Here is a 20,742-nt window from a genome sequence, read left to right as displayed (position 1 = left end):
CATGCTTATAGAAAGTTTACTCCTATGCAACCTATGATGGTGACCACTACATTCTTAATATCCCCCTTAACTTTACCAACATCTAGATAATATCTATAACCTTTCTCTCCCCTCAGCCCCAAGTATGTTGTTAGCTGTCCATCCACACTTCCTGGGTAGAGACGTGGTGTTTTGTTTTCCAGTTTTACTTGTTGATTTTGGATATGTGTGTTGACAGGAAAGGACATTATAAGTATGTATTTATAGTCACCTTGGATTGCTACAGTGTATCTGCCAGTAATTCAAAGAGTATGCAAGAAATAAATTTCCTGAATTCTTCAATACCCAAAAATATCTTTTGTTTTACCCTCAAAATTGAACGCCAGTTTGGCTGGGTATAGGATTCTAGGTTTGAAATCTTTTTCCTGCAGAACTTTCATGATATTGCTCCATTTACTTCCAGCATCTAGTGTGTCCAATGATAAATCTGCTGTCAACCTGATTTCTTGCTCCTTTGTAGGTTATCTCTTTTCTCTTTCGGGAAGCCTTTATGATTTTCTCTTTATCACTGACATTCCAAAATTTCACCAAGATGTATGTAGGAATGAGTCTCTTCATCAATCTTACTGGGTACTCAGTAGGCACTGATAATCTCCAAGGTCCAAGTCTTGCTTTAGGAGAACATTATTCTTACTTATTGGTTCTAACTGTGGAAATCAGTCATACCTGCAACACAATTGAAATATGGTCTCTGGCCGTCCTTGTATTTCTGACTTCGTGTGGATCAGCTCCCAAATGGAATTATTTTCTGTCCCTGTGTAAAAGGAAATGAAAACAGGCATCTACAACTTTGCCAAAGACACCCGCTGTGTTTAAAACTCACAAGCTAGTGACTTTTTGTAAAGTCAAATAGTCTTAATTCTGACTCTTCTCATTTCTTTCTATGGCTTATCCACTGTTACGCATGACTTTCTCAACCAGTTACACCAAGTTAAATGCTTTTTAGTTACACTTTATTATAAATTTTCCTGCTGAAGTTTTCTGTCCATCCTAACCTGCTGTCTTCCATTTCTTTGGGAAAGAGCTTAAATGGGCACTGTGAGTCAACATGCCTTTGGGGTTTTGCCCATTTCTTGAAAGGGCCAGTCAGATATGCTCAGGTGCTTGAGGTAAGAGAGGCGAGCCCCAATTCACTCATGCACTAGGGAACTAAAGTACTTCACACCCCAGGGATGGGACTGCACACTTTTGCCTGCTGCTTGTCTCTATCACCCTAGGCACTGTCACCAGAACAGGTTATTCTAGAAGGTCTCTGAACATTTTCCAGGGCCAAAGATTTTTTTTTCTTTTTTTTAAAATAACACTTGCAATATTGCCTAATCTTACAGAATTTTCTAGTTTGTCTAATTTGTGAAAATCAAATTTGGAGACCTTTGTTTCTTTAACAGATTTTACGGTTATCAAAGATAGCAGGCAGAATGAAAAATGTTGAAAATTGTTGATAGTGAAAATAAGGAAAGAAGGAAGGGCAGTAATGGCAAAGAAAAGCTGTCTGTTGGTACTTAGTGTCTTCTGTCTTCGAAAGTCTGTAAAGAAACATTAGAACAACCTCTCTTCTCTTCATTTTCTGTGTATCAAATAAAAGACACCAAAATTATTCCCTATGTCCTTCCTACTTTTTCATTCCACAATTAAAGAAGTCTCTTAAAATGATTTTTTTCTGGTATTGCATGACACAAAACAGTTACCTGCTGTATTCCCCAGCCTGACCTGAAGTGCAGATATGGGAATCAACCAGCGAAATTTAAACGGATCCAAGTCAGCAGAGGTGTGAGCAGGCCGAGAATTCGAGGGCTGTAATAGGAAACCCACCAAGGAAAGTGTTAGAGAAAACTGGAAGGATGTGTTTGCAGTGAATGGATGTTTACACTCCCCTGTGTGCAAGGTTCCTTGGGCTGTGTGTGTGTCTAGGGACAAATGGCTCAGACAAGCACCCAGGCATCAGGGAGTTGACAAGCTGGGTGGAGACAGGGCAGGGACAGAGTCTGGGATGCAAAGAGTTCTAGTTCTCTGAGCAAGAGTGCAAACCAAGCCTTCAATATCATCGCCCCTAAAAGTAAGCTGATGGCTTATCATACCCACAACTAGGCTTTTTTATTATATTTTATTTTATTTTTCTGAGTCAAGGTAAAAGGCACGTCTGGAGCATACATGGGCCACTTTCTGGGATATAAGAGCTGATCTGTGTAGGCCCTAACATGGGTCTTTATCTACATCTTCTTTTAAAAACTGATGACTTCATGGGATTGACAACATCTTGACCAAAAGGGGGTTGCAAAATGAAACGAAATAAGGCTTCAGTGGCTGAGAGATTTCAAATGGAGTCGAGGTCATTCTGGTGGACATTCTTACACACTATATAGATAACACTTTTTAGGTTTTAATATATTGGAATAGCTAGAAGTAAATACCTGAAACTATCAAACTCCAACACAGTAGCCTTGACTCTTGAAGACGATTGTATAACAATGTAGATTACAAGGGGTGACAGTGTGATTGTAAAAGCCTTGTGTATCCCACTCCCTTTATCCAGTGTATGGATGGATGAGTAGAAAAATGGGGACAAAAACTAAATGAAAAATAGGATGGGATGGGGGGGGTGATTTGGGTGTTCTTTTTTATTTTTATTTTTTATTCTGATTCTGATTCTAATGTAAGGAAAATGTTCAGAAATAGATTGTGGTGATGAATGCACAACTGTATGATGGTACTGTGAACAGTTGTACACCATGGATGATTGTATGGAATGTGAATATATATCAGTAAAACTGAATTAAAAAAAAAAAAACTGATGCCTTTTGTGGGAGAATAGGAAATGCCTTGCATATTTAGTCAGTCAGTCTATGGATAAGTAATATCAGTAAATGAGTTGTTGACACTTCAGACCTTTCAGTTCAACTCTAAAAGGAAGATATAGGAAAGGTAGCTTTAATTATAATTAAGTCTTGTCTTACCAATTTCTTTTTCAGTTTGCAGTTTTCTTTATAAACCAATATGACGGCTCTCTTAAAAACTAAATAAAGGCAAAGGGAAAGGAAAGTCTTTCATTAGTCTATGCAGACTTCCAGGGTTAAACTAGAGCTGAATGTTTTAATAGAACAAAGCCCTTCAAACTCAGAAGTCTCAAAGCTCTCATCCTGCCAACCCATGAATGAATAGATGGTACTTCCTTCTGTTCATATTTGAATTATGCAGAAGTACCTGCTTCTTTAAGCTATTATCTGAAGTAGATTATGGGATTTTTTGTTTTAATTCTTGTTTTGTTTTATTGAAAGCTGAGGACATGATGTTCGTTTCAGTGACAACACACTGTCTATACTTGCTCCCCCAGCTCTCAGTGAGGATTAAGACATTTTGAAATTCAGCAAACTATTAAGATGGCAGGTTTCAAAATAGCCTCAGGAGATCTGTTCCTGTAACACTTGACGAGGATCACCAAGCCAAGCAGCATAAGGGAGAATAAAGATAATGAGTATGCAGAGCTTTTTTAAACAGTTAGAGGCTGCCTATGTGAAGTCACAGGCCAGGAGAGCAATTCTTCTAACTCCATCTGGAAATCAGGAGTAGTTAGTTGAACTAGTGGGTTAAGTTCTTCCTTCATCACCAGCCTCTCATCACAATTTCGTCAATGTATGAAGTGACAATTAAATGTTGACATTCACTAACCAAATACAGTGAGCTCAAGGTCCTTTCTGGCTTTTCCTAGAGACAGAAATGGATTCAACCAGGAAACTGTGGCATGCATCAGAAGCTCTCCCATCGACAGCTCTGTTACCTAGATTGTAAAAACAGAAAGCGAGAAGATATGAGAACCCAGGGTAGATCATCCCATGCTGGATAATGGATCACACATATATGGTCATTGCCAAGGTGCAGGTACATTCACTTTGACTTTTATGGTCCACGTAAACATGGAGCCTTAAAGAATGGAGGTTCAGAAAATAGAAGCTAAGCATAAACCTGTGTGAAGAATAAATGTGACACGCATGCCTTGTGACCTACTCAATTTCCATAACATTCTACCACAGAGTCCATGTTGATCTGCAGGGTTTAGTACATTTACCGCCTCTAATCCACAAGCTGCATTAGGCCCGTAAATTACTTACAACAGAACTGATAGTAATAAAAACATTAAACTCCAGCTCTCTTCTATTCTCGCCTTTTTCTACTTAAACTATGGTACTTTCTTTTATGAAGGCTTCAAGAGCACAAGATTCTAAATTTAATGATCAGCCAACAAAGAAAAAGATAGAAATTGGAAAATTCCACTTAATTAAACTAATGTTACAAATAAGAAGGTAGCCATCGGTACCTGATGTCAAAAAAGGAAGAAATGAAAGTGGGAAAGCCCTAGATTCCCTGCACATGCTGGTTTGTTTCTCCATCCTGCCTTCCCCCCCCAGGCCCAGCCTCCAGCACTCATGGCCCCTAGGAAAGGAAGACGAGTAAGGGTATGAGCTCAATGATGTTTCTGCCTCATTTTCATTTGTACAGTGTTAACATAATGTAAGGTTACATTTTTAAACCAATGTAGTCCATATCAATTGTGTGGTTTATCTTCAGCATTTTCCTTCCAGGAAAGTCCTAACAGGGTAGTACATTCTGGAAGGTCACATACGCCTCCAGGAAACATGAGCTTTCAGCCTCTCAGGGTCCAGAAGCTCTACTCACCTCCTTCTCTGTTCCACTCTGCTCTGCGACCAGCTGGTCAAACACAGTCCCATAATCCTCATATATCTTCTGCATCTCATTGATGTGGCTGGCTACTTTTTCCATTGCCTTTAGTGCTTCTGCAAAATTGGAAATCATACTAATTTTGGAATTTTGGTCTGTTTTAAATCCTATCCAACATCAGTCATGAGAGGGGATGAGATTCAGGCCAGATTTCAGGAGCAGTCCTTACTAATAAAGCTCACCACAGCCATGCCTTCTAGTCCTGGTAATGAAGGACATGGAATCGCCTTCCTCCCACATTCTCTTTGGCAGGAGGCAGGCTTTAAAAAGTCTGACTAATAATAAATAGCTAACATTTATTGAGCACTTTTACTTGGCAGGTACTGTGGTAGGTGTTTTATGTGGATCCTCTCATGTAGTTCCCACCACTCCCATTTTACAGATGAGAAAACTGAGGCGCAGAGAGGCAAAGTAATTTGCCAGAATGCCAGAGAAAGAAATAAGGGGTAGAGCCACAATTCAAACCCAAGACTGGCCTTAGAATTCCTGCTTTTAAATTTCACCTCTCCTTATGGACCAGTTACTGGAATTATGAACTTCAATAATTTTTAAATTAGAAGATACAAATGTCTCTGTAAATGCCTAATTTCCAGAACAACTGTTTGCATTTATTTCTTTATTTATAAAATTACTTGTACAAGGGCATATGAGGGACATAATGATCTTGCCAAGACAAAAAGCAAAATTTCAGGTCACCTCCAAATGCAGTAATTTTCATAATGTGTTCTCCTGATTCACTATTTTAACTTAAGCTGGAAGAAGGTTTGAAGGAAATTTTTTTAGCAGAACCCTCTGAACGATCATCTTAGTGCAAAGTATTTTTACATGGCATTTGAATTCTAATTATAATCTGTATCATTTACTTGTTGAGTTTGACTTTCATACTAAAAAATTCTCAGTCTTTGTTGCTCATGATACAAAATTACGCTTGTCATGGAAAGGGAGCCGGATTAATCTGCACTGTTCTCAGTGTTTATTATTCTGTAATGTTATCATGTATTAATAAATTTCTCTCTCTCTCTGGTTAGTATACGTGGCTTACCTGAACCTCCAGGAGTTTGGATATGTGGGGAGCAAATTATTTCTTTCCATTCCAAATAGCATCTCTTTAAAGGATGCTCTATTGACTAAAGGGCTCAATGTTTTTGACAAATTGTATTTTTTAGGCCAATAATGTCTTAAGTTACAGAAGATGTATAAACTTATCGCGTACACTAAGGCATCCTCTGTCATTGGGAGTTTGGCTTCCAAGTCGCGCTCTGCTCAATCGCCACCAGGTGGCGCTTCACCCACTCAGCACATCAGATCGACAGCATCTGGGCAGCAAACAACACTTCCCAAAGTGTTGAGCTTAACGTGCCTTCTTTTAAAATGAGATGGATCATCTATCTTTGGAATTTGGGGGGCTATGCAGACGAAGTGATTTTTACCAAAGTATTTTGTCAATTCTAAAGGGATGGCCACATATCTAGCCATTTTCAAATGTAAAATTCATATCTGGGACTAACAATTGCAACATCACAATGTGCTTCCAAATACAAAAGTAAGCAGGGGGAGGGAGGAGCTTGAAAGCCTTGGGGGTGATTGGCAGGTGCACCCCCAATTCCTGCTGCTGGCTCAGGGGAGCGAGGCCAGGCCTTACCTGTCAGGTGATAGTGCTCCTCGCTCTCGTGGTCCGTTAGGGACACGAGCTCCTTCAGCAGCAGAGGATACTTGAGCACTCTCTGCACGGGCTTGATGAGGTAAGACTCCAGCGTGGAGGAATGCTGCTTGGTGGGGTTCCGGGCATCGAGGAAAGCCTTGAAGGCTTTATCAGTTTTTGCTACAAGTAAATGGATAATGGACACTCAGAGGAGCACAGCAGGAGGAGTTCAGTTCTACTTAACATAGGTTTTAAGGGAGTTATATAGCAACCATTTCTTTGATCTTTCTAAGACTATTGTTTAATAAGAAACCAAATGCATCACTGGGTTAAGCACCCACCTATATCCCATATGGAATATAGCATCACAGCTCTGTGACAAATCTTATGAGCAAAGGGAGCTTAGGAATTCTGGGAAATACAGCGCACACCCCAAAGACGAAGGCTGAGTTCTGTGTCCTGGAGTCCAAATGTGGGGAGGTATGATATTTTAATGCATACCCATGAGAGATACTGTTATAGGCGGCCCAAAGCGTGAGTTTCAGGCAATGCATAAAGCCACAAAACAATGTTTTCCTGACCCTACATGGTACCCTGCAAAAAATTCAATCTGTAAAACAAACCAGCATTTTCTCCACTGGCTAAGTATAAGTTGTTGCTGATTCTCTACAGTTAATGGCTAGTCATAAAGCAATATATTTTTCCCTTTAAAATACAGTTACAAGGACCTCAGCCTTCAACACCCAGCTCCCAGCAGCCTGAACCTTTGGAATGCACAGAGGTGACGCTCCCATCTCACAGGCATGGCATTTGGACCCCCTTTGGCAGTGATCAGCGCCTGAGTGCCATAAAGATTGTGCACAGGAACCCAGGTGCATTTCGTTTTGAGAATGCCACTGCACACACAACTGTCCTTTGGGTTTCACCAGCTAGCACCGGTTGACCAGCTATTGAGAATGCAGACCTGAATGGAAATATATCACTTTGCTAGAGGTTCTGTTACAAGGGCAAAATCTACAACTTCCAACCCACGCAGTTTTGAATTTTGACTTTGATTACCATTTTGAATGTAATTACTAGACCAAATGGCCGGTGAGATAATCATCTTTATGACAAAGGAGGAGTTGCACAAACAATTGGTATACTTTTATTTTACTATATACTGCCAAGAAGAAAGTGTTCCTGGTAGGAAATGCCAGAGGAGTCAGACCTTTGTTTAAAGCCACTAAAGGAGGATTTGGAATGGATATTCAGAAGCTAAAGGTCTTATTCATTTGAAGCAATCCCACCACTCAGGATTCCATTTTTTAAACCTGAGCCTTTTCTTTGGGGACACCATGAAGATCTGGATGTAATCCAAATGGCAAAGCTGCATCAGGGGAATTGGTTACATACTATGAATGCCAGGATAAACTTCTACACAACCGCCAAGACACTGTGGAGAAACCATGCCCGGGTTTTTAGAAAACAAAAACAAAAACAAAAACAAAAAAACAAAAACAGGAAAACATCAAAAAGCAGCCTCTGGATCCTTTTTGACAATGCTATCTGAAGCAGTTGATGACAAACAGAGGAGTGGCTGCCTTTTATCAGGTGGCTTGGAATTTAGCTTGGCTGCTGTTACCCTGTTGGAGCAACCAAGAGTTCAAAGTACAGAACCCTCTTCAAACAGATGCCACTGTCCTGGTAGAGAGCCCAGTTCACTGGCTTCCAGAGAAGTGGCAAATCACCTGGGAGGGAACCCTGGGAGGTCATCCTCAAGTCTGAAGAAGGCAGTCAGGTCCTCGAGAGAGTCATTTTTATGCTGGAAAAAGAGCTCCAAAAGGTTTGTATCTTACTTCCAAGTACATTTGAAAGAATACAGTTAGCCTGGTCCTCTGGTGAAGGTTTGGTTAAACTCAGAGCGGAAGGCATATATTTTTATAGGACACCTTCCACTTAGGAGGAGAGAGACCCCTTGAAGGGCCTGTTTGGTTTGATGCTCTCCACACAGACTGAATTACTGCTCATCAGGACCTTGAGCTCAGTCTTGTTTCTGGATCTTTGATTGTTCTCCTTCTACTTGTCTGTGCTACCAGAAATGCAAATTCCAAAGAATGGGTTAGAAAGGCATCTTCTCAGAGAGACATTTGGGAATTCTAATGTGATACCCAAAGAGATTCTCTAGTGACTGAAAGAAGCCTTCAGTGACAGAAGGGCCTCAGTTGAGGAGTTCTGGTTGGGAGTAGTAAGGGTAAACTGAACATCATGTTGATGATAAGGTGGTGGCAACTGTCACACAAAGTCACCACTGCCACCCCCACACTCCTCCAGCTGAAGGAGGTTATTACTGTCAGCAAATCCTTGACTAAGCTTCCCAGGCTGGGCTGATGGACTGGCCCATTACTGGAGCCCAAGTTCATCCATGCCACTGCCCCACCCCGACCCCACCCCAAGCTGACCCACTGTAAGTCACTGTCAAAGTTTAGGCACCTCCTAAGCTCCACAGTCAAAGGAATGTTTCCTGTTGGCATGAATGGGGAGGTAGCAAGGGGCAGCAGGAACAATAGGGTTGATCATCCAGGTGTATTTGGGCTTGAAAAAATAGAAGTCTTAAGTTAGAGCCAATAAAATAAGGTGATAAAAGTGTGGGCAGATGAAAAGTACTCTAAAGAAAAGACCAGTAATATGAGATACACGCTGTGATCAACATGAGTTTTTCTCCAGTACCACCAAAGAAGCTTTAGTTTTATTAACACATTTGTTAGTGTGATGGTTGTGGTTGTGTGGAGGTGATTTATCTTCAGTGGTGTCTTAGGCTTAAGGAGAAAGAAAACATCATGCCCCTGTCTTCCTACCCCCAGCCAAGGCTTACGGTTGCAAGTTGTTAAAGGAGTTTGGTGAGAAAAGAATCCAGATTAATTAAGTAGCAAAGTGACCCAATGGCAAAGCAATATTTCTCTGTTACGCACACTTGTTTGTTGCTACCAATATAGTGAAATAAACTGAAAACTTTTCCTTTATTAGCTGTCACTTTCAAGGTCAAGAATGAAGCACAAGCCATTGAACTTGCACTTACCCCTACTTGTTAAATACACTTATTCTTTATAATAGTTTAAAAAAGAAAAACAGCTATAAAAGTTGTGAGCAACTTACCTCGTTCTAGAACCTTCTGTACTTTAATATGATTAGCACAGAAGCCGCTGTACAGTTTAAAGTGGTCTGCATAATAAAGGAAGGAACCTCCAAGGGAAAACAGTAATTTCTAGAAGGGGAGAGAAAACATCAAATCAGACTTGGTCTGATGGAAGTCTGCCAGCGACAGGAGGGCATGCAACGACTTCGTGGGTCTCTGAGGCAACTGTCTTGCAGGTCCCGGGGCACTAATGCCACCAAGAAGTCACGTACTGCAGTAAGCCAGCCCTGCCCCACTTACACAGTCAGTGGAAAACAGTCCTGGATTACTCTAGCAGATCTTTATAGTTTGACTGTTTCATTAAATACACACAAAGTTTCTTTTTATAAAATACAGTCCTGCAGCAGAGCCTATTGGCTCAGCATGCAATCAAAGGACAGGAAAGTCCTATAAAAATGCATGACAAGGTGGATTTGAATGACCAGAGAAGTTAATTAATAACAGCCAGGTCTCAATTATTTCAGACTAATGATGCTTTGTATATTCCTTGTCCCCATTCTCCTGCCTGCCATCTTTGCTTCCCTGGAAGGGCTGCTTTGTTAGTCACTGATGTTCACACTGGGGAGAAGTCCCCACAGTAGAGAAAGCTCCACAAGGAGACACCTCTTCACGCCCACTAAGACAGCTACTGTTTTTAAAAAAGGGTAGGTAGGGGGTGGGGGAATAACAAGTGTTGGAGAGAGTGCAGAGAAACTGGGGCCCTTGCACATTGCTGGTGGGAATGTAAAATGGGGCAGCTGCTATGGAAAAGCTTGGCAGTTCCTCAGAAAGTTAGGGATAGAATTACCACATGACACAGCAATTCCACTCCTACAGGAATGTCCCAAAGAACTGAAAGCAGGATCTCTAACAAATACCTGCACTCCAACGTTCACAGCAGCATTGTTCACAATAGCCCAAAGGTGGACACAACCCACATGTCCATCAACAGGTGAACAAAGTGTCGTGTTACTCAGCTATAGAAAGGAAGGAAGTTCTGATACATACTACAACATGGATGGAACTTATTTCATGCTCAGTGAAATAAGCCAAATAGAAAAGGACAAATATTGTATGATTCCATTTATTGGAAAAATCTAGAAGAAGCAAATTCATGGAGACAGAAAGTGGATTAGAGATTACCAAGGTCTGCAAGGAGGGGGAATGGGGAAGCTATTCCTTAACAGGTACAGAATTTTTGCTTTGGATAATGAAACATTTTTGGTAATGGATGGGGGTGCTGGTGGCACAAGATTGTAAATGTAATTAATGCCACTGAATTATTATACACTTAAAAATGGTAAAAATGATCATTTTTTTATTTTTTTAAATATATATATCTTCACAATATAATTTAAAAAAAAAAGTGAAAGAAAAAGAGCGAAAAGGCTGTACCAATACCATTTTAAACCCACGCTTTGCATGCTAGTTTCACGCAACCATGGGGACCCTCAACAGAGGAGGGGACGTATAATCACCCTCGAGATCCTTCAGGAAAGTTGAGTAAGGAACGCACACGTGGGCAGCACCAGGCTGAATCCACAAACGTGATGCTGCCCAGACTTCTGATCACCAGAAGCATTTACTCTAGGTGGGGAAAAAAAACATAGCCTTCCTTTACCACCTGGCAGAGGCAAACAATGCAGTGAGCACTCTACATTTCGCTCGTCAACAACCAAGGGACAGTGGTCAAGGACTTCTTTTTCAAGGGAGAAGTTTGCACTGTATGCCCCCTATTTTTGCTTTAAGCCCAAGCCTAGAATACTTACTCTAAACTGAGAGGGGGTTTCAAGGATGTTAAAATCAGATGATGCTGAAATCCCATCCTCCAGAGTCTCCAAGAACACCTTCTGGAACTCAAGCATCTCTGGTAAACTTCCAAAAAGTGACTCCATCTGTGTGAAGATCGGGTTGTGAAAAGAAGGCATTAGCCACGAAGATCTCGACGCCACATTAATTCATAGTCTCAGGCACTGGCCACAATGAAATCATCACCAAGAAGAGACAAAAGTCAGTTCTTCAGGTGCACTCACTATGGGGTATAGTTGATACATACAGGTTCTTACAGCTCTGGTCTCTATGAGTCTAGAATACTTTTTTAGGTGGATATAAAATTCCATAAATTCAAACAGAGAAAAACAGCAGTTAGAAAAAGAACTAATTCTGGTGACTTATCATTTAAAATGCTCTTATTAAAAAGTGATTTTTAATGGAAGTTAGGCTTAAAATGTACAGGGCTCCTATTTGGAACAATGGAAATGTTTTGTTAATAGATGTTAGTGATGGTAGCACAACACTGTGAAGGTAATCTACTGAACTGAAATATACGTCTGAATGTGGTTAAAAGAGGAAATTTTAGTTTGTATGTATGGTAATAGAATAATTTTTTTGAAGTCCATGGAGCTGCAGAGCACAAGTAATGCACCTTAAGTTGAACCATGGACTGTGGTTAATAGTACAATTATAAAAATGTGCTGTCATCAATTATAACAAATGTTCCACACCAATACGATGTATCAATGGTAGGATAGGTTGTAGTTTGAAAAAAAAAAAGTGATCTTTTTTGTTGTTGATAGCAGCACAACATTGTGAATGTAATTAACACCAATGAATTGTGTGCCTGAAAGTGGTTAAAATGGGAAATTATATGTTGTATATATATTTCCACAATAAAAATAGAAAAAAACAAGCCTAGAACCATATAAAACAGAGCGAACTCTAATGTAAACTATGGATGTTAGTTAATAATAGAATTATAATAATATTGTTTCATCAATTGTAACAAAGGTACCGCACTAACTATTAATGTTAATAATGTAATAGTGGGGAAATGGGGGGAGGTATATATGGGAATTCTGTACTTTCTGCATGATTTTCTGTAAACCTACAACTGCTCTAAAAATTAGCTTTTTTTTAAGTGATTTTTATCACTTCTCCTTCTACTACAGAAAGGGCAGAGGTGTCCTTCTGTGTCCGTTAGTTCTGGCCATACTACGTGTGCCCAACCCCACAAAGTGACCCCGGAGGAGGCCTATCCCAAGTTGGGATTCTTTGGAGACCCTTAAATCTGGGAAGTTCTTTGGGATCAGTTGGTGTAATCCCCTAGGCAGTCCCTTCGGGGCACAAGGAGATAAGCTATGGACCGGTGGACAGAGGGGAAGTGATTATTTACCTCATCTTGAGTGAGAAAGGTCTCGTTCTGAAGTGGCTCTAAGTATAATTCAAAGAGGCAGCTCAGATCCTGAAAGACAAAAGGAGAGTCCTTTCAACACACAGGCCTCCTCCACACCCACGAGACTACAGATGCCCTGGCCGCAGCTCCAGTGGCTCCCACTGGGAACGATGAAGTCATGTCTTATTAGAACTCTCAACCCAAAGGGTGGTTGTTATCACTCCCGTCACACAGAGAGGCCACCACCATGCATACAGCCAACAGCTGGAGGCCACGTTTCTCCTTAAGGCCTGATCACCTGCTCTGTTTAACTAAATATGTTCCCAGACCAGGCCTGGGGAGCCCCACAACCTGGAGACTGAGGCAGCAGCAGAATTTCCGTCTCCCATATTCAAAGGCAAGGAAAATTTTCCAAAGATGATCAGTCATCACGTTGAAAATTGAGGCCATAGTTGGGTCTCTAGTAAATTAGGCGGGACAGAAAAGTAGGACGAGGACTGTATTTATAAAATCTTTCAGATAAGATTTTTTAATTTGATAATGGGAAGCCAAACTCAGGATATAATTTAGTGCTAGAAGAGACTTCTTTTTTGTGTTTCACTTATTCTGAAGAATTTTAAGGCCTAAAATATTAGAAGTAATTAACTACAAAGCCACCTTGTTTTACAAGGAGAGATCCAAGCTCCAGAGAATTCTGCAAAGCCTGAGGCCCCCATGGACACAGTGATGGAAATGGGAGCTGAACTCTGGCTGATGCTTGAGAACCAAGGGTGCAGTTTCTGGGATCAAGTGGACCTGATGCTGATGGCGTTGTGTAACAAAAACCTCCCTGGCCTTCCCTCTTCCACCCTGTTCCACAGTAGCTGCTGCAGAGCAGAGAGATGTGAGAAGTTACTGAATCATATCTCTGGAAACACACGAGTGCTGGAAAGTCCAAGGAGCATGCAGGAATCCAGGTTAGATGAAATAGCAACCACAAGGAAAATTCCGGGTTAGATGTCAGCAACAAAAAAAAGAAATTTAAAAAAATTAAAATGATGCATGTGAATCAGTGGGCACTGGGTGCTGGTTATTCCGTCAGAGCAGTGGTGGGCTGGTCACTCATTCCTTGTCAAGGCTAAGGCTGCTCAGGAGGACTTACTGCACACCCAGGGCAGGTCCGTGCTGAGCTGGGGGCAGCAAGGAGCTGCAGCACTGGGGCCTACAGAGAAAAAGTGCAGATTTCTTGCAGAGAAGGGAGAGTCAGTCCTTTCCGCCTATTCACACGCAACACCCACCTCGGCACTCACCACAGCACCCATCAAAATGACCCAGTGCGGGGGGAGTCAATGTGAAAAATATAACAACAAAAAGAAACAAATCAAGGGGCTTGGATTCTACTCTCAAATCTGCCCTTGATTCCCTGGTGAGAGCTCTTTGTCCTCAAGATGGCAAAAAGGCTCTAAAGCCTCAAAAATGTCCACAGTTCACTGAGCCACTTGTAAAAAGGTGATTGTGGCTACATGGGATTATTCAGAAGTCCTAGCTGAACTCCCTGGATGTTCATTTCTTCTCTGCACATTATATACGGGACAAGATGTCATGGAAAATGAAGTTAAACTGCATGTTCCATAACTCTCCTTTCTCCCTTGTGGGACCAAAAGGTGTTTCGCGAGCTCTCCCGGGCTACCTGTGAATAAGGCCTTTGGTAAAGACCAGGTAAAACTTGAGTGACATTAATGAAAGGGCAAGCATGTCTTGTGGAAAAAGAGGGTAATGAGTGTGTGTGCCCGGGCTTCATTCATGGGCTCAGCGTGTGGAGCTGGAAGGCCCTTCGGAAGCCAGGCCGCCAACCTGCTCAGACCCCAGAGGAGGGAGTGGAGGGGCTCACCCAAGCTCGCAGTCACTGGAGGCAAAACTGGGTCTGGGTTCTCGACTGCTCCCAACAATCTCCAAAGGAAGAGAGCTTAAAATACAACCAGAGCTTCAGCAGATACTTAAAGCAAAAAAAGAGCTCCATCTTCCCAGGCTCCTATATTTTCACAAAATTGTTCTTAAACACTAACTGAGGGCTTCTGAAATGAATGACCGAATCCTTCAGGTCCTCGATCTACTCAGCAACTACCTCTTTCTAAAGGTGTGGGTCACATTTGCGGGCTGACAGCAGATCTCTGCGAGGGTCCCTGCTTCGCTTGGGGACCACCAGCAGGCAAGGGCCGGGGTCCAACTGTGTTCTGGGGCCCTGGATCGCAGCCACCGGGTACAAAGCGTTCCCAAGTTCCTCATCACCAAAAATGCTCTCCGTCCCCTTCTGACTAAACCAGTGCAGCCTCCCTTCCCACAGACTGCGAAGGACAAATCAGAACATCTGTTTCCATAGCAAGAGCTACCTTGGTAACAGAGCAAGGCGAGGATCTCATTTCTTTCCCCACATCCTCTGAGCTCTTCCACCCTCTCCCACTCTCTTTCTCTTTTTGCCATAATCTCCTTCATGGAGCAGCGTCTCCCTTATGGCCAGAGTGTATGGTGGGTATGACCAGGGGACCCGCCAACAAGCTGCCAGCCAGCAGCAGAGGGGAGGAAAGAGCAGGGGAGAAAGCCCGACGTTTCCCTTACCTTCACATAGGACTTCTCTGTGTCCACAAGCTCCTGGATGACTTTTCGGAGGCGGTCTGCATCAGAGAGGTGGCGAGCCAACGGCCTCGGAGGCAGGTCCCGACTCTCCCCCGGCCCTTCCATGCCGTTCATCTGGGTGTCGTTGAAACTCCTACACAGGGCGGCAATCTGCTCAGCACTCTGCAGAGAGACGAGGAACGGGAAAGAGTGTAACGGGTGCCCCCCATTACCATCAGCTGCCCAGCAAGCACACGAGCACATGTGTTTATCTTTGCCCAGCATTCTTTCTGGAGCCCCAGCAGATCGCACATCCAGGGCTAAAACCACTCTTTCACCTAAAACCACTCTGGCTGTGACTCAAGATTCCAGTAAGGAAGACATGCAGCATGTGCAGCATTTACACATGGTGCTTTTCACTGTCATAACATCCGTGGGACAGAGGCTTTTTTAGCACCAAAACAACACATCTCCAGGTATTGGGGGAGCCTTTGGCGATCCAGCAGAGGATGCTCTAAAATCAAGCATGCGTGGCTTTCGAAAGAGCAGAGAGAGGAGATGACCTCATTTGGTCCACTCTGTCCCCTCCATGGCTGGCGTAATGCAGCAATTAAGTCTTCTGTACCACAAGAGCCCCAGGAGATGGAGGAAGGGGGTGGCACAACGGTAATGCTAGGACGGCCTCCGCCACAATGGCCTGGGGTTCTGCCCTCAAAGCTACACTGTTTAGCGCTGCCGTCTCCTGCCAGGTAGCAGAGTTCTAGGGAAGATGTTGAGTAGAGACAGTCCCCGTCCTCAACGGTGAAGAGCCCAGCAGAGGGTGGGGACAGGGGGTGAGGGCTGGGGTGGAGGGATGGAATTAAATTGGTCAGGAACAACAAAGCAGCTTGGCCCCACTACAGAGTGTCAGCACCACAGCTCCCGGAGGAGGGCCTGGCCAGGTGACCAACGTCACCCATCTTGGTGGGCAATTTTCCAGCAAAACTCACCTTTCTCCAGCTAAATGCCCGACCTATCTCACTCTGTCTGGGGTCACCTGGGTCTTTTAGTATAATTGCTCCTCTCTTACTTTGCACATAAATCTTGGTGCAAAAGTTAGATCCATCATGTAAGAGCTACCAAGCCTCTAAACATACACACAGAATATAAAATAATTTACTTCTAAAACAGTTCAAAGCATATGTACATTCTAAGAATTCTGCCTTGAATTCAAATATTTGCCACTTGTTTTTAACTGGGAACACAAGCACATTTCGGGCGATGCCTGTCAGGAGAAGTTCATTTCTGGTAAACTTCCAAAGGATAAGAAAACAGATATGAATCTTAAGGACAGAGAAGGTACTGGACAGAATGCACCTGATCTATCCAAGTGACTCATATCAGGATCAAAACAGCCAGAGCTTATTAACCGCAGCCCTGTCGTGTGCCCTGTGAGCCGAATGGCCCATGGCAAAAGCAGGCTAGGATGATGCAGCCAGGAAGGCCCTTTCCTTCTCTTTCAGGATATGAGCATCCCGAAGGAGCACTTGGGAGCATAAACCACTCCAAATTCTGCCCTCCTGCTCTTCCCCAGTGGGCCTTGACACTGCCCACATTTTCACCCAGTTTGGGGCTAGTGTGAGTTGAGTCACATACCCCAACAAACACCTGTTCCTAATCTTAATCCACATTCCTAATCTTCATCCATGTTCCTGTGGGTGTGAACCCATTGTAAACGGGCCTTTTGGAGATGTTCTTTTTAGTTAATGTGTGGCTGACTGAATCAGGGTGGGCAAAATAGTATTACTGGAGGACTAATAAAGAGAAGGCCACACAGAGAAGCAGGAAGTCAGCAGAAAATGGAAGAGCAGGAACAAGAAAGGAGAGGACATCACCATGTGATGGGAACCAAAGATGCAAGCCAAGGAACCCCAAGGATTGCCAGCAGCCAGCAACAGAATGCTACAGATTCAGGGGAGAAAGCCAGCCTTGCCAACGTCTTAATTTTGGACTTCTAGGCTCCAAACCGTGAGACATGAAATTCCCATTGTTTAAGTCAACTCACTGTGTGGTAGTTTGTCTGAGCTGCAATCACAAATAAGACAGGGAGCTTTACAAAACCCCCAGGCCTGGACTAACAGTATCAGAATCTCTGGGGTCCCAGAAAGGGGTATTTTATAAAAGCCTCCCAACTGCTGCTAATGTGGGTCTGCATGAGAAAACATCTGCTTAGGTTTCCCAAGAGTGGCATGGAGCCAGCAGATCACCCTATCCCCGGGGTCTATACTGCAAGATGACCGCATAAAAGGTGTGTGGACTGAGCTCACAGAGCAGGAAGAGGTAGGCAAGATCACACCGTGACCCTGGTATTCTGGGTATGACACTCTTAACTGAGCTAAACAGCCCAAGATGATAATATTCAGACTCTAAAACTCACTTATTTGAAATCTCTATACTGGGATCTGCACCACAAGCTCAGACAATATAATTTTGCAATCCAGAAAAATAACAGTTCCCAGGGCTGCAGAATCTATAATAAGCTTGCATATACTGTATAAAATAAGAGCTGACAAAATGCACCATAAGTTAAATGGCATCTGGTGAGAATGCAGCTTTGCCTTACTGGGACATCAAAAATCACACCTAGCAATATAGCGTTAAAATAACGTGATTTCAAAAATAAAGTATCTTGCCATTTGAGAAAATCCAGAATTCATCTTCAGAACTCTTCTGGTAAGACTGACTTTCCCAAGGCGAATGTTAGCTGAGATTTTCAGGGCAAATGTCCTTTTTAAGGTACCACAATTCAACACTCGACTACTGCATGGCCGGCTTTCCTATACTTAATAGCTGAACCCAGGTCAAAGGGAGGTTATGAGGATTCCTTAGACCAGAATGAGGTATGAGCCCTAAAATGAGGAAAATAGGTATGTTTTCTAGATTTTATCCAAAGGAGTTAGTTTGGTGGTTATAGTTCAGTTTCTTCATTCTTAGTGAACTTGAGATGGTTAGCAACATTGAACAATTAAAGAGGGGAATCCCTTTATTTGGTAAGCAATTTTGGAGGCATAGTATCTATCTACAACAGGGCATTGGTGCCCATATATGTGGCAATGGAGGTGAAAAGCACACACTTAGAGTCAGGAACCCCAAGTTTTCATCCTGGCCCTGCCCCCAGCCCTCCATGAAATTTGGAGCAAATCCCTTACATTTCTGAGTCGTCAGTGCCCTTACAGGTGAAAAAGCAGCAGCACTACCTGTCATCCCATCAAGTACTCCTCACACTGCCTTTGGGTCCAGGAGAGAAGGGAACTCTCATTTGTTGATATCCTCCTCGATGCCAGCACCATTGGGCGGTGTTCTTGAATGGCACTGCATCCCCGCCGTGACCAGCTGAGGCTCTGCAGTCAGGCTGAGCTGGCACGGGCAGGAGCTCCCTGACATGGGACCATCCCCTCTCTACCTCCCACAGTCCCCACGAGGCCCAGGCGGTCATCCACCACGGGCACAGCTGTGGATTCCTCCGCTGCCTCTGCTACCAGATGCTCTCGGCATCCAGCTCCCCATACACCAAGCACTCATAGTGGGTTTTTCCTTTTTCAAGAGGGCACAAACAAATACTTCCTTTAGAAATGCATAAAAAGATTAAATGGAAACATTTTTCCCTTAAAATTATGCTGTTTAGAAAAGCAGTGATATTGACCAAAAAAAAAAAAAAAATCACCAAATGTTTTTAGGTTTTAAAAGGTTTCATAGGCTGATAGACCCCTGCCAGAAAATGATTTCATCTTATTTTATAGATGAGGTGCTTTAACCAAGGAGCCCTGAATTAAGACATCTAAATGGAGTTTTGCTGTTGCTTCGTTTTTCCTTCTAAAGTACCGAGGTAACGAATTGCTAAAGACACTTTAAAAAAGAAAAACGAAGTGGGAGGACTTACACTCCCTGACTTTGAAGCTTATTATAAAGCCACAGTTGCCAAAACAGCATGGTACTGGCACAAAGATAGACATATAGATCAATGGAATCGAATTGAGAATTCAGAGATAGACCCTCAGATCTATGGCCGACTGATCTTTGATAAGGCCCCCAAAGTCACCGAACTGAGCCATAATGGTCTTTTCAACAAATGGGGCTGGGAGAGTTGGATATCCATATCCAAAAGAATGAAAGAGGACCCCTACCTCACCCCCTACACAAAAATTAACTCAAAATGGACCAAAGATCTCAATATAAAAGAAAGTACCATTAAACTCCTAGAAGATAATGTAGGAAAACATCTTCAAGACCTTGTATTAGGAGGCCACTTCCTAGACTTTACACCCAAAGCACAAGCAACAAAAGAGAAAATAGATAAATGGGAACTCCTCAAGCTTAGAAGTTTCTGCACCTCAAAGGAATTTCTCAAAAAGGTAAAGAGGCAGCCAACTCAATGGGAAAAAATTTTTGGAAACCATGTATCTGACAAAAGACTGATATCTTGCATATACAAAGAAATCCTACAACTCAATGACAATAGTACAGACAGCCCAATTATAAAATGGGCAAAAGATATGAAAAGACAGTTCTCTGAAGAGGAAATACAAATGGCCAAGAAACACATGAAAAAATGTTCAGCTTCACTAGCTATTAGAGAGATGCAAATTAAGACCACAATGAGATACCATCTAACACCGGTTAGAATGGCTGCCATTAAACAAACAGGAAACTACAAATGCTGGAGGGGATGTGGAGAAATTGGAACTCTTATTCATTGTTGGTGGGACTGTATAATGGTTCAGCCACTCTGGAAGTCAGTCTGGCAGTTCCTTAGAAAACTAGAGATAGAGCTACCATTCGATCCAGCGATTGCACTTCTCGGGATATACCCGGAAGATCGGAAAGCAGTGACACGAACAGATATCTGCACGCCAATGTTCATAGCAGCATTATTCACAATTGCCAAGAGATGGAAACAACCCAAATGTCCATCAACAGATGAGTGGATAAATAAAATGTGGTATATACACACGATGGAATACTACGCGGCAGTAAGAAGGAACGATCTGGTGAAACATATGACAACATGGATGAACCTTGAAGACATAATGCTGAGCGAAATAAGCCAGGCACAAAAAGAGAAATATTATATGCTACCACTAATGTGAACTTTGAAAAATGTAAAACAAATGGTTTATAATGTAGAATGTAGGGGAACTAGCAGTAGAGAGCAATTAAGGAAGGGGGAACAATAATCCAAGAAGAACAGATAAGCTATTTAACGTTCTGGGGATGCCCAGAAATGACTATGGTCTGTTAATTTCTGATGGATGTAGTAGGAACAAGTTCACTGAAATGTTGCTATAGTATGTAACTTTCTTGGGGTAAAGTAGGAACATGTTGGAAGTTAAGCAGTTATCTTAGGTTAGTTGTCTTTTTCTTACTCCCTTG

The 20,742-nt window shown here is 42.5% G+C and overlaps 2 protein-coding genes across 11 annotated transcripts in view; one reads left to right on the top strand and one right to left on the bottom strand.

The window, feature by feature from the left end:
- The window catches only part of TFB1M (transcription factor B1, mitochondrial), a 115,555-nt gene extending 107,335 nt beyond the window's left edge, over positions 1–8,220 (top strand). The window contains exon 8 of the transcript XR_005214396.1: positions 7,134–8,220. The gene's annotated coding sequence lies outside the window, so the exon portion shown is untranslated. The remainder of the gene's footprint in view (positions 1–7,133) is intronic.
- The window catches only part of TIAM2 (TIAM Rac1 associated GEF 2), a 337,029-nt gene that overhangs the window by 3,591 nt on the left and 312,696 nt on the right, over positions 1–20,742 (bottom strand). For all 10 annotated transcript variants that reach the window (XM_037820045.1, XM_037820027.1, XM_037820054.1 and 7 more), the window contains 10 exons: positions 15,337–15,516; positions 12,742–12,810; positions 11,339–11,464; positions 9,551–9,659; positions 6,416–6,595; positions 4,711–4,829; positions 3,706–3,814; positions 2,994–3,052; positions 1,728–1,833; positions 706–793 (listed from right to left, as the gene is read on the bottom strand). In XM_037820045.1, coding sequence (XP_037675973.1) covers positions 706–793; positions 1,728–1,833; positions 2,994–3,052; positions 3,706–3,814; positions 4,711–4,829; positions 6,416–6,595; positions 9,551–9,659; positions 11,339–11,464; positions 12,742–12,810; positions 15,337–15,516 — 1,145 coding nt within the window. The remainder of the gene's footprint in view (positions 1–705; positions 794–1,727; positions 1,834–2,993; positions 3,053–3,705; positions 3,815–4,710; positions 4,830–6,415; positions 6,596–9,550; positions 9,660–11,338; positions 11,465–12,741; positions 12,811–15,336; positions 15,517–20,742) is intronic.

This window comes from Choloepus didactylus, chromosome 2 (assembly GCF_015220235.1).
Source record: "Choloepus didactylus isolate mChoDid1 chromosome 2, mChoDid1.pri, whole genome shotgun sequence".
NCBI lineage: Eukaryota > Metazoa > Chordata > Mammalia > Pilosa > Megalonychidae > Choloepus > Choloepus didactylus.
The sequence above is the reverse complement of the archived record's forward strand: the minus strand, read 5'-3'. Positions and strand labels throughout refer to the sequence as shown.